Here is a 13,557-nt window from a genome sequence, read left to right as displayed (position 1 = left end):
AATAATCTTGTCTGAGCGGTGTGCTAGACATTGGCCAGACGGTCACCAGAACTGTTTGCTTGTATTCCTGGGAGCTCAGGTGACCACATTTCCAGCCTCTCTTGCAGGTGGGCGCAGGTCCATGACTGAGGTCCAGACCCAAGCAAAACGACCTTCTGCACAACCCAGCATGCCCCTCCTCGATAGGCCCCACACAGGGCACCAAGTGAACACTGGGTCAGCCAGATTTTGTGTCAAATAGCCAACACAAGCAGTGTAAGGGGGGAAGGAGTCATCTTAGTTCAGGTTCCAGAGGTTTCGGTCCATCCTGGGAGAGCAGAGATGTTCAACTCATGTCAGCAACAAGCCAAGAAAAGCAGGAGAGGGCCAGGACTCCCAGAAGTGGGTGCCCAGTGACCCACTTCCTCCATCAGGGCCACCTTCCACAGCTCCAGCGCTTCCTACAAGTGTATTCAATCTGTGAACCCACCAACAGCGATTGGTGAACCCAACAAACACTGATTAGGTCAGACCCCTCATGACCTGATCGTCTCTGGAAAGCCCTCACGGACACGCCCAGAGGTGAGCTTTACTAATCTCCTAGGCATCTCTCAATCTGGCCAAGATTAACCATCACACCTATGGTGAGGTTATTTTGCAATCAATAGGTAAGAAATGCTGGATCAGTTTCCCCTACACTACCGATGGCCTGTGTAAAAATAGACCTCCCTGCCACTCTCCAAATTGCCTTCCCCTGGCTTGCCCTGCACGAGGACCTGAGCCCTGTCCCCTGGAGAGTCCCCAAATCATGAGCAGCCTCAGCCCAAATGTAATACCTCACGTCTGCATGTTTCACAGCCCTGACCCCTTGGCCTCGCGGTGCACTGCGACAGCTGGCCTGGGGTAAAGGGATGAGTTCCTCTGTCCTCAGACCACCTGTGCCCACTGGGCAGCTGAAGATGTGGACCAGCCATTGGCCTTCCAGAAGCCTGGGGAGTGTTTGTGAAGAGCCAACAAGAGGCTGTCTGGACCATTTTTGGAAAGATGTCGGCCCCTGTGGGCTGCTCCTTCAGCCTTGGCTCTGGGACCATCCTCAGGGAGGTTGTGTCTGTCTGGCTCTTGTGGTGACCCCTCAAGGGCAATGCCTATGCCTGCACTCACCAGTAATTGCCTAGTGCCCAGTGCTGGCTGGACAGTGGAGGGACAGAATTGAAAATGACCAGTGCAGAGCAGCAAGTCAAGGCCATATCTGTGTAGCAACTGAATTAAAAGCAAGAAGTCCTGACACCTTGAGACTGTCCCACCCTCAGTCCAGTCCCACCCAGAGTGCTGGGCTAGGAGAAGACAGACAGTGTAGGAACCAGTCAGAAACCAGGTCCTGGGGAGTGTGGCTGAAGGAGCAAGGGACATTTAGCCAGGTAAGAGGAGACTTAGTCCACCCGGAAATGATGGCTGAGCACTTACCCTGTGCCCAGCATTGCTCTCCAGCAAGCAAGGAGTGGAAAAGGTAACCCACTGTCCTCAAGCATCTGTGTTCTAGACAGTCCAATAAAGAGAAGGGGGTACTAGACAGCCCAGGGGACAAATCACAAAGAACCTCAGCACGAGCTGTCGGACTGGGGGATCTCAGCTCTCCCTGGGATGCACAGCCGCCCTGATGATCAGTTGTGGCAGTGCAGGACAATGGAGTCATCTCTCCTCTATCAGAACCATGGGACACTCCAGAAGTGCATCTGGGATCCTACCTGGTCAGTCCATGACGTCATGTGCTGTAGAGAGGAGCACGGCACAGCCCATCACTGTGATGGTTACTTTCCTGTGTCAACTTGACTGGGCCACAGGGTACCCAGACGTTTGATCACGTTACTCGGGATGTTGCTGTGAGGGTGTTTTGATTGAGATTAACATTTACACAGGTGGACTTTGAGTAGAGTGCCCTACCTCCTGTGGGTGGGCCTCATCCAATCAGTCAAAGGCCTGAATAGAGCCAAAAGACCTGAAGGAGTGGATTCTCCAGCAGGCAGCCTTCGGACAGAAACTAGCACAGGACTCTCAGCCCCCAGCCACGGGCCCACCCTGCTGGCTGGGAACTTCCCAGCCTGCACAGACTCCCGTCAATTCTCTTTGTTCCTTTTCAGTGGGGGGTGGCATTGGGGTTTGATCTCAGAGCCTCATGCTTGCAAGGCAGGCGCTCTTACCGCTTGAGCCACTCACCAGCCTCATCAATTCCTTATAACAAATCCATCTCTGTAACTATTTGCACTTCCTGTCGGTTCCATTTCTCTGGAAAACCCTGAGCAATCTAATCCCCACAGCCTCCAATGATATCCAGGTGACACCTTTGTGACAAACTTCTTTCACCAGTGAGTGAAGGGAAACTTTGACCACCACTAGGAGCTGATATATTTTCCCTGATGACCACAAGAACACTGAATCACTCCTTCATCCCTGTTCCCAGGGACCAGCAGGAATTTAGGATTTGGCCACAGCAATCCCAGAGAATGCTTGGGAACACGTCTGTCCCTGGACTCACCTTGCTCACTTCTTTTTCCCTTGACTCTGACTTCTCACCTTTAGCTGGATGTCACCCTCCTGTTGCATGCTTTTCCTGTCGAGCACTGGAGCTGGGGAAAGGCAGCCAGTCAGTGCCCTATCAGAGCGTCCTCTCTCTCTCCAGAACTGGCCGACTGGTACATGCTCAGGGGCAGGGAGACACCTTGACAGCTGTCCACGCGCACGGTGAGCACTCGCGGACTCCCCAAGGTCCTGGGGATATGGGGCAGAGGCAGCAGGAAGGATGGCTTCCACAGAATCCAGAGGAACCCTGAGACATCACAGGATTGATGATGGCACCAGTTCAGGGACGGAAGAGCAGTCCACCTCCACAGAAGTCTCCACGGCCACTGGATTCTGACACGCGCTCTGCCTCCCACAGGGGCACCCCATGTCCCCTCCCGCAGATTCTCCTGCCCTGCTATGGTTTGGAGAAGCTGATTCCTCTGCTAATTTCCGTCCCTCTGAGGACAACCAAGAAGAGCTAAAGGTCAAGTTTGTTCCTTGACAGGCAGTACACGCCTTCCAGGAAGCTGATGGAGGGGCAGCAGCTGGGCCAAGGGCAGGGGCCCTGGCCTCAGAAGTCTCGGGGGATGGGGGGGCAGGCATTTGGGGAAAGGAGTCCTGTAGACATCACAGAGTGGGCTGCCTGCCCTCGGCACTTCCAGAGTCCCTGCGTGGGAGGCAGGGCAGCGAGCATCTATTTCTTGAGTGAGCAGCCACAAGTAAAGGCCTGTTGGAAGGGTGTAGCAGTTAGCACGCAGACAGAGCTGTGTAACGAAGAGCCCAGGACAGACGATGGCTTCATCCAGGGTCTGTGAATCTCCCTCACCATCCCGTGCTAGACTTCTCATTTTCCATTCTGGTGATTAAGATCTGCGGGAATCCGAGAACCCAGCATGACCATTTCAAAACTGCATCCTGACGTCTAACTCAATGCTCCCCATCTCCCCACCCATGACCAGCCCTGCCCCATGGCTCAGGTGGCAGCATGGGACCTCTGTCTGTCCTTTGTCCCACCTCTCCCCACTCACTGCTCTGCCTCTGGGGTCTCCCCCTCCACTCTAGGTGTTGAGACCTGCAAGGAGGTATAGACGATGGGTACCTGGATGGGGTGCTGTAGCAAAGACATTAATCCTATGCAGGTCACCTTTGTGGGTTTTTGGGGACCCATCTGCTCATCTTCCTGCATCGCCTGGCTCCTAGCCCTAAGTCAACACCTCATACCTCTCCCCAGCAGCTGCCTGCCGGACAGGTGTCCCCCAAGGTGGCTTAGCTCCACTCCCTCCTGGGTCCCTGCGAACCACATGGAAGTCCCTCTTCCCTGGTGTATTACTCAGGCAAAGCAGCGGCAACAGGACCCCACAGTACAGGGCACACAGAAAGCAGGTCACACCTCTCTTTCATGACGGTCCAGGGCATGAGGGTGGCCTGTGGAGGGTTGGGGCACAGGACCTCGAGGTGGTCTTAGTAGCTCTGTTCCCTCTATGGGCTGTTCCTCCACACTCAGCTCCTCGGCCAGCCTCATCAGCCCTCATCTGCAATGCTGGCTTGTGTCCAGCCCAAGAGAGGGGAGGCGAAGCGGGGGACAGTCCCCCTTTTCAAGGGTGTGGCCTGGAGGTTACACCCTCCCTTCCACTCTGCTGGGAAGGGAGCTGAGTGGACCCTCCAGCTGGGTGGCCTTGTGTTCAGCTAAACCTTGGAGCTCCGTTACTAAAAGGAGGACAGGCAAGGCCCAACCCTCCGGGAAGACTGGAAGTGTCTACCACACTTTGCCGCACTGAAGGGAGTGACACAGGGGCTCCCAGCTCCCCCTTCTTTCTGCCCTGAGGGTGGCTCCAGCCAGCCTCCTGCCTCCTAGATTCCCAAGGGAAGACGGCAGGTACTGGGTGCCACACCCAACAGCCATGTCCTGGAGATTACCAGAGAACCCCCTCCCCAATGTGTGTGACATCCCCACAGAGCTGGGAACCTCAGAAAGATGCCCTAGTGCAGGCTGCCCGGGGGGAGGGCCTGAGGCACCACTGGGCCTCAGTTTTGCCATCATGGCCTCACTTCCCCTTTCCGACACACAGGTGGGGACGGAGGACTAGGGCTGGAGCCCAGGTTGATGGGGACGGCCCCCCGCCATGGGGAAACCCTGCAGATTCCCTGCCCCGCTCTGCCCCTCCTGCTCCTCCAGCACCTCGCCCTGGCTGCTTCCTCCAAGGACTAAGGACCAAGGTTGTCCCCCAGTGCCCCTCAACACTATGGGCCCAGGGCTTCACCCTGACCTCTCAGCACCTCCAGAATCCCTCTGCCCTGCAGCCCTATGGCCTGATCCTGGCCCCTCTCCTCCCTGCTTCTCCTCCCTCTCCTTTCTCTCCCTCCTCCTCCCCTTCCTCCTCTTCCCCCTCTTTCTCCTCTTCCTCCTCCTCCCTGCTTCTCCCTCTCCCCCTCCTCTCCCCAGGGGACAGCAGGCTCTGCGCCTGCTCCCTAGTGCCATCCCAGGGTTCTCCCCTGAACCAGAGCAGGGGAGTCAAATCCTCTCCCTGCAGCTCTCTCAGACCCCCAGCCCTGCCTCTCTCTTCACTGCTATGGTCCAGGCCCCCAACATCTGGCCAGGCTTCTGTCCAGCCCCCTTCAGGGTCCCCACCTCCCAGACACAATTCCTGACACAGATCCAGAAGCACCACTTGCTCAAAATCCCCCTGATAGCTTCCTCTTGCCAGTATTCTAAAGCCCAAACTCCTAGACAAGCCTCAAAGCCCTCACAATTTGAACCCAACCTACCTTAGCCCCTCCTCTATGCACCCGGCTCTGGGACCAGAGGCTCTCAAGCTTTAGGGAGGATAAGCACACATCACAGAGCTGAGCCCGGCCTTGGAAATTCAAAGCCAGAGGTCAGGGCGGCCCAGGACCCTGCCCAAGGGGATCCGAGTCACCCTGCTGACTGCGGCTTAAGTCCTAGACCTGCTGTGAGCCCTGCAGCCTCCAGGCCTCACTCACTCTGCTCCTGCCTTCCCCACCTGCCTGTCAGAGCCCCAGGTCCTCCCACAAGGGACACTGGGTGCCCTTCCCTGGGTGTCCCTAGGCCCCGTCTACAACCTCCAGACGTCTCGGCCTGCACATCTATCATTAACCCACATTGATTCCCACGGTCAGCCTAGTGACAGGCCCAGCCTGGCTGAGCCACCACCACGGGTGCCTGTGAATGGGAAAGAGCCACCACCAGTCCTCACAACAGCTCCCGCCTTCCCTGCCACCAGCACCCTGCTGCTGGGGTCCCCCAGCAGGCGCTGCTGGCTTAAAAAGGAAAGGCACTCGCGCCTCGCCTGCCCCTTTTATTTTTAGAAGGTGACTCATCTCCACCCCAGGCCTGGGGCCCCCGCACGACTGCGATGCGAGGAACCGACTTCCCACTCACACCCCAATAAATCACGTCGTGGGGCCCACACGGCAACCCTCTCACAAGTCACTGCCCCTGCTGACGTTCTGTTTGCCCCACAAGGTTCTCTTCCATCACATTTGCTCCTGGGTGTCTTTTCCTGTGTCACTCTCATAAATGGGGACTTTCTTGCTCTGGTTTTTGTTTGGTTGGTTGGGGTTCTTTTGGAGCAGCACTGGGGTTTGAACTCAGGACCTCAGGCTTGCTAGGCAGGTGCTCTTACCTCTTGAGCCATTTCACCAGCCCCTTTTTTCAAGATACGGTCTCTCAATTTGCCCAGGCTGGCTTTGAACTGCAATCCTCCTGATCTCTGCCTCCTGAGTAGCTAGGATTACAGGTGTGAGTCACTGTACCTGGCTTCTTGCTCTGGTTTGAGTCCCCCAAGGGTTCTTGGGCTGGAAGCTTGGTCCCCCCCTTGTGGCGATGTTGGGGTGGTTGAATCTTTGAGCAGTAGGGCCCATGGGGAGGAAATAAGGTCATGGGTATCCTCCAAAAGTTACCCTCATTCTCAGAGGACTGGCTTAGTCCCGAGAAAGGGTTGTTATCAACGAACAAGCAGCTGTTTCCCCTCTCTCTGGCTCCCCGTCTCACCCCGTGGTCTCTCCCTCGGCACACAACCCCACCACAGTGATGACGGCCTCCTACCATGAGACTCACCAGAGCCAAGCAGGTGACCATCCGTGCTCTTGAACCTCCAGAAATGTGCACTTAATAAACCTCTTTCCTTTATAAAGTCCCCAGCCTGTGGTATTTCATTACAGTGACAGAAAATGGACTGACAGTCCTCCCTGATAGACTGTCATTCCTGGTTCCTGTGTACCAACTTGGAGCTGCCCACTTCACTGACTCCTGTTACTCCTGTTGGCAATTGCTCTCAGCTGATTCTTCGCCATTTCCCAAGAAGATCATCCAGCCAGCTGTAAATAATGACCCTCCTCCATGTTCCTCCTCTTCTCTAACGGTGATTCTGACTTTCGAGCAGTTCAATCCTCCTTGCCTTTCTGGAATCTTCTCCATGCGAGTCTGATGAGTTACTCCTCTAAGGAGCATCTTAATTCAGGAATCTGATATTTTTGCACCAATATTTCTTCCTGTCTTCTCTTTCCACACGGCCGCAGATGGAGGTGGCATCAAGGGCTTTGGAGACGTTCCTTCTTTTAAGTTCTAGAACGTCAAGCGGTGAGAGTGACCCATCGGGCTGGTGGGCTTGGATCCTCCCTTTGTCTCTTTAAAAACAAAGTGGATCACAGCGTCCTGCTGCTGCTGGGACGACAGAGGTGTTTCGACATCTTTTTCAGTCTTTTCTTGTAAATTAGATTTTCTATGTGTAGAAACTGTCAAAATCACTCGTGTACACTGGAGTCGGTTTCCTTTGGTCATTTGCCTTTGCATGTCTTTAGATTTTTTTCCCCATTGACCATTCCACCTTCCCCCACCCAACTCCTCAAAAATCCAGCTCTTAATTTCATTTTTCCTTCTGTTCTTAGCTTTTCTCGTTGCTCTGGTTTTTAAATTATTGAATCATGGGCTTAATTCCTCTGTCTCCAGTCTTTGTTGTTTGTGAACTGAGTGTCTGAGGCTATGACTTTGCCTTCGAGAACTGCATCAGCTGCACCCCGTGGGTCCTGGTCTGCAGTCAGAACACTGTCACTTAAGAACCTCCTCTGGAGCCAGGGGTGGTAGAGCACGTCCATAATCCCAGCACTTAGGAGGCGGAGGCAGGAGGATGGAGAGTTCAAGGCCAGCCTGGGCTACAGAAAGAGAGAGACCCTGCCTAAAAAAAATAAAAATAAACCTTCTGAGCTGGAGATGTAACTCAGTGATAGAGCCCTTGCCTAGCATGCACAAGGCCCTGAGTTCGATCCTCAGTGAAAGATCACTGAGAGAGAGAAGAGTATCATTTGTGATTTAAATTTTCTGGTAGCCACATTAGAAGACTCAGGAGGGCTGGCCGTGGTGGCTCACGCCTGAGTGAGACCCTGAAAAGCAGCTAAAGCAAAAAGGGCTGGGGTCGTGGATCAAGCACCCTGGGCAAGGCCCTGAGTTCAAACCCCAACAACACCAAAAAAAAGTATGTGAAGTTAACTTTACTATTCTATTTAAATCACCATTTTGGGCAGAATCAGAAGGAAACCATCTGAACGTGACTGTGTCTTTCTGTGCCGTCTTCCATCACTGGTGTGCAGTTTACACTCACAGCAGATCTCAGTCTTGACAGCCTCATTTTGAGTGCCCAGTGGCCTCTGTGCCCCCCCCGTTCCTGCCTCCCGACCGCAGGCCCCCCCAGAGTCGGTGCTCACCCTAGTCCATGTCCCTCCGGGCTGGGCGCTCCATGAGCACAGGGTGGGCCACCGCCAAGCCTGTCCATCCATGTTAGTCAGCTCGGCCGCCATGGCTGAGCCCTGCGTCACCCTGGCTGACCTTGATTCTCCCAACAGCTGACCTTGATTCCCTCCTGTCCTGGAGGCTGAGGTCCCCAGTGGAGGTGTCAAAGGCCGGCTCCTCCTGGTGCCATGCATCTTGGCTTCTCAGCCAAGTTGTGTGAACTGTCAGCTTTCCCTCCACCTGGGGCGACCTGGGTTTCTGAGGACATGGGACTTTCTGTTAAAACAAAGGGGGCCGTGCAAACCAGAAGTCACCACCCTGACACCATTGATTCACACTCACGACAACAACGTGGGTTTTCGTCCTTAAAGAGACCAACAGACATCTCCCTGAAGGAGAAGTGAGACCATCCTGACCCAGGTAGAGTGTATGGCGGGGCCAGGAGGCAAAGCCCTCGCCTTGGTCACCCCACAGCCAAGTGTCTAACACGGGCAATGTGACCCTGGTTAATCCAACCAACCCCAAGGACAAAAAAGCAGCATGAAGGGACCCCACCCTCCACAACACCCTCCTGTCAGTCATCTGCGCAGTGTCCCCTGGGTCCCACCCACCATCAAACCCCTCCAGCTGCTCCATCCCAGCCCAGAAGGTCACTGCTCCCGACTCTGTGGTCCTTCTGAGTGTGGCAGGTCCCACAGGAGCAAACCAAGTCCAGGATGCAGCGAGGTGGTGGCTCCAGGCTTAATGGTTCCCTCCACACCCACCACCGGGCACCCTGCTCCCCAGACCAAGCCAGGCGACCCCAAGCCCCTTAATGGTCACCTAAGACTCTGCTCTTGATCAATGCCCCCTGGTCTTTTTGCAATGCACAGTCACCGTCAACTCTGCAAGCTTCGTGTCCCCACAATTTGGCTGCCCTGTCCTCCACGGTGCTCCAGGGAGCCAGAGGCTACCTTTGTCTCTGCCTTCCCTGACAATGTCTGGGCCGGGCTTCTTCTTGGCGTTTTAGCAAGTGGTTCTTTCCCTCTCCGGGTTCCTCCTGAGGTGATCAACCCTCATTGTGACACAGAATCGCTGCAGGATCCCAGCCGGACTCCCGGGTACCCTGCAGGGAGGAGGACTCTGGGTGGAGTGCAGACCCAGCCCTTGCTACAGCCCTCCAGGGTGCTGTGAGTCTGCACCAGGTGGGAACCGCACAGTACAGTGTGCCACTCAGTAAGTCAGTGGCATCCCAGCTCCTGTGAGGGGAAAGGACAGGCAACGGATTTCTGGTCTGCTGTTCTTTTCCAGCACGTCTCAGCCAATGCCTAATCCACAGGCCATCCCCAGACCTTCCCAGGGCTCCGCTTCTGGAAAGCAAGGTGACAATTTCACCACTCTGTCCTTCAGGAGATAGGAGGTAGCTGGTCAGGACCTGGGTGGGTCCCAACAGGGTGTGGTCAGTGTCCTCCCCACCCTCACCCTGGCTCATCCCAGCCTCTCCCTGCAAATGTAATTAAGAAGAGTTGAAGGCAGAATAAGTCTTAGGGCACCCGTCCCCCTCCAGGAGTGCTCATGTGACAGGGAGGAGGCAAAGTCCCTGTGACACCCTACACGGGCCGCCCAGGTGAGTGTGGCTCTGGTCCTCCCTGAGCCCCTCCAAGTCTGTACAGGGCTCATGTGCCTGCCAGCGGATTAAGGGGCTGGCGTGGTGGATCCCAGCAAGAGGACGCTCGGGGACAGGTGAAAGTCCAGGCTGAACGGGCAGCCCCCCACAGAAGAACAGCGCCCTGTCCCCAAGCCCCCTGGGAGAGTTGGGTAGGGGGGATTCTCCATGGGTCCTGGAGACCTAGTCCTTCTTGGGTTTGCAGCGCTGCAGCCGGGCCAGCTTGTGATCGATGTAAGTCCCCAGGCAGGACCACAGCACAAAGCGCACCAGCAGAACGAGGACCAGCAGCACCACGAGTGGGTCAGGGCCCGCGCCAACCCCCAGCCAGGAGGCCATGCCGGGGAGGCTGCCCCAGAGCAAGTGGCCTCCACCGAGCCTCGATCCTCACGGTCACAGCCTCCCAAGCCGGCCAGGCCAGGCCAGCCAGCCTGGAGGACAGATCACAGATCGGGCCTGCGACTGTAGCCCGGCCACCCCACCTATGAAGACAGATCGGCCGGCGAGAGGCCACGCTCGCTCACCCAGAGCTAAGCTCGGCTCTCTCCACCCAACAATGCCAGCATTGTCCAGAGGCCCGGGGGACGGGAGCCCGCCTCGCGCTGTCCCCGCTGACGTAATCCCCAAACATCTCCGGCGGTGGTGGCAGCTGCTGGGCGGAGGGCCGCCTCCTCCCGGCCCTTTCAGCGGCCCGCGCCACTCTTCCGGCCCCGCAGACAATCGGACCCTTTCTGTCCCCAATTAGCTATCACTTCTGGAGGCCGCGCTGTCCGGCTTGGGTGGCTCTGCAGCAGCAGCCGCAGCAGGCCTGGGTGGGGGCCGGGCAGCTTGGCGGGGTGGCCGGGCCCAGCAGGGAAGGAGGAGGAGGCTGTGCAGATGAAAAGGGAAGGAGAGGGGGACAGAAAAGGAGAACAGTCAGTGAGCCAGAGGCGACCCCAGACACGGCTCAATTAGCCATGCAGCACGTCCCCAACACCACCTCAGCCGGGGAAAGCACGGGGGGCAGTGCAGGCCGCCCAGGATGGTGGCAGACTGGCCAGCACTTCCTTCTCCTCACCCCACCACCCCAATCTAGAGGCTTAAACAGGACACAGTCCTCAGTAAGATGGGACACTGCTTCTGTCCCCTCCTGTCCCACAAAGGTCCAGCCTGAAGCTGGCCAAGCCCCCTACTTACTGAGTGACCACAGGCAGCTCGCTCAGCCTCTCCAGCCTCCTTGGAACACGAGGTAAAAGTCACGCACTGTGAAGGGTTAAGAGAGTGCTACAGGGCCCGCTCGGCACCTGGACATCATCCCCAGAGCAGAGCAGACACCCCAAGAAAGGCCTCCCAACCTATTCTGAGAAAACAGCATCTGCCCTGCCATCTGTCTGCCACACACGTGTACACATAGGGTCACCTGTACAGACCTCCCCCCTAGCAGCTCTGGCCCCTCACGGCCGAGGCCTCCAACTCCAGCTCTGCGTCCCACAGAGCAGAGGGGTCCAGCAGGAGGAACCGGAGAAAAGGTTCCAACCAATTTCTCACCAGAAAATGGTCCAAACAGCCACAGAGATGGAAAGAGGAAGTTCCAAGGCTGTGACCTCTGAGGCCGGCCACCGGTCACCTCTCACCAGTCTGTGAACTTCTTCAGCTACAGCCTTTCCAGAAGGTTCCAAGTGGGGGCAAGCGCAAAGGATTGGCAGGGACCATGCTTCACAGGAAGCAGAGGGTGACAGTGGCACTGGCTTGAGGTTTTTACCAGGCCAGACACTGCCTGGGTCATCTCCACTGCTCCTCCCAACCCAGGTTCAGGCCTCTCCTGGACCGACCAAGACCATCTCCCACTGTGCTCTGTGGGGTGCACCTGTCCACAGAGTGCACTGGCCACCAGAGCACCTGGCCTGCAAAGCCAGACCTAGGGAACAATTAGCTCTGGGCTTAATTTACATCACCACGAAGCATAGTGAAAATGTAGACTCTAGGATCGCGCCCCAGTCAGAAGCCAGACAGAGCCATTTGCTCGATAAGGGCTTCCAGAGGCTGAAGAAGGATCTGCCGACTTCCAAGAGAAACCCACGTGAATGTGGGTGAGGGTCCCCAGCGGCGTGCTGCCATGCACTCACCTGAGAGACCACGTTCCCAGGTAGGGCATCCTGGGGGAGCCGGAGCTGCCGGCCCTGTACCAAGCCAACCGCTCAAGCCCACCGGGCAGGTGGGGACAAGGTGGCCTTGGACAAAACTCACTGTGTTTGCCAAGCACACAATCAGATACACAAAGTCAACAACACCCCCAGTCACATGGCGTCCAGGCACAGGAGACTCTCCGGGGTCAAGGAGGCCAGGCCCTTCCCACTCAGACATCCCTGGGCCTCTGGCAGTCCAGAAGGACAAGGTCTGTGTGCCGTTTGCAAGAGGAAGCAGTGGTCCTCCTCCCCTGGACAGCATCTCAGCTCTTCCTAGGAGGCAGCTGGATGCAGGCCTGCACACCAGAAGATGAATAAGGCAGGACTGTCCACCTCAGCTCTGAACTTCAGAAAAAACAAGAAAGCAGTAACAAAAGTGCAAAGGGCAGGCCAGACCTTGCACGTGCCAGCTCACTCTGTTCCCACAGTTGCTCTGTTGGAGGTGGGGGAGACCCCCTTCTCAGGGAGCAAACTCCTCAAGTCACCCACAACCAGCAACGAGGGGCATGTCTGATGTCCCATCATTTAGACCCCACCAGTTTTGATGTCCTTTGCTTCTAACTCAGCTCTTCTCCAGGGGACGTCCTGGGGCTGCAGGAACATGGGGTGACTGTGCTAGAGGGAGGAGTACCCCAGATCCCCTGCCTTGGGTCAGACAAACTTGCAGGGTACACTCAGCCTCCAGAGCTCCCCCTACAATGGCAGAGAACACAGAGCTGTGTCCAAAGGCACTCTCTTTCATGACATTCCCTCTGCCGACGTCTTGCCTCCTGGGCCCCCTTATCTTCCTCCTGGACCCCCAGCTCCTAAGTCACCCAACATGGATACAGCCTGGGTTTGATACCCAAACCCAGCCACAGAAAGTGAGCTTTCTATAGTCCACGGAGCTGAGCCGCACAGGCTCAGCTCTGGTCACAGAGGACGGGTGGGGACTCTGCTTACCTTCAGGGCTTCAAAGGGCCAAAGTCCTTCCCCAGACCCAAATACCCAACGCTGAGCGGTGACAAGGCAGGAATCCTCTCTCTCTGATGGTTGACAAGAGGCTGGGCACAGCTCTTGCCTGGGATGGCCCAGTCCCCACCCTCTCACCCCATCCAAGTGACCACTCTGTCCAGCAAGTTGATCTGTGTCAAGAGTCCCTGCAGTACTTTGGGCCTCGAGTTTCTCATCATGGAGGGGACAGCCATCACGCTCAGCAACTCAGGCAAGACCAGGCTAAAAAGGCTTTGCAAGGGGATGTCTTCCTCAGATGTCTTCCTCAGATGTCACAAGGCCCTGTGACTTTCCCGATTCTAGTGCCTGCGCTAGGAGCACAGTGGAGTGCCACACCAGGGCCGTGATCCTATCACCTGATTTGGGTTGGTCGCTGGGGTGACCCAAATTGTATTCGAATCCTCTGAATTTCTAGAATGTGAGCTCTCTCCGGGTTCCCAGGGCTTAGCACTGTCCCAGGTACCTAGAAG

At 56.4% G+C, this 13,557-nt stretch overlaps 1 protein-coding gene across 1 annotated transcript; it reads right to left on the bottom strand.

The window, feature by feature from the left end:
* Window positions 1–5,753: 5,753 nt before the first annotated feature.
* Window positions 5,754–10,717, bottom strand: Smim38 (small integral membrane protein 38). Its single transcript, XM_074050769.1, has one exon. The coding sequence runs from the start codon at window positions 10,266–10,268 to the stop codon at window positions 10,113–10,115; it is 156 nt and encodes a 51-aa protein (XP_073906870.1). The 5' UTR covers window positions 10,269–10,717; the 3' UTR covers window positions 5,754–10,112.
* Between the last annotated feature and the right edge of the window lie 2,840 nt (window positions 10,718–13,557).

The sequence above is a fragment of the Castor canadensis genome, chromosome 1, assembly GCF_047511655.1.
Source record: "Castor canadensis chromosome 1, mCasCan1.hap1v2, whole genome shotgun sequence".
In the NCBI taxonomy this organism is placed as follows: Eukaryota; Metazoa; Chordata; class Mammalia; order Rodentia; family Castoridae; genus Castor; species Castor canadensis.
Note: the sequence above shows the minus strand (reverse complement) of the source record. Positions and strands in the feature narration are given on the sequence as shown.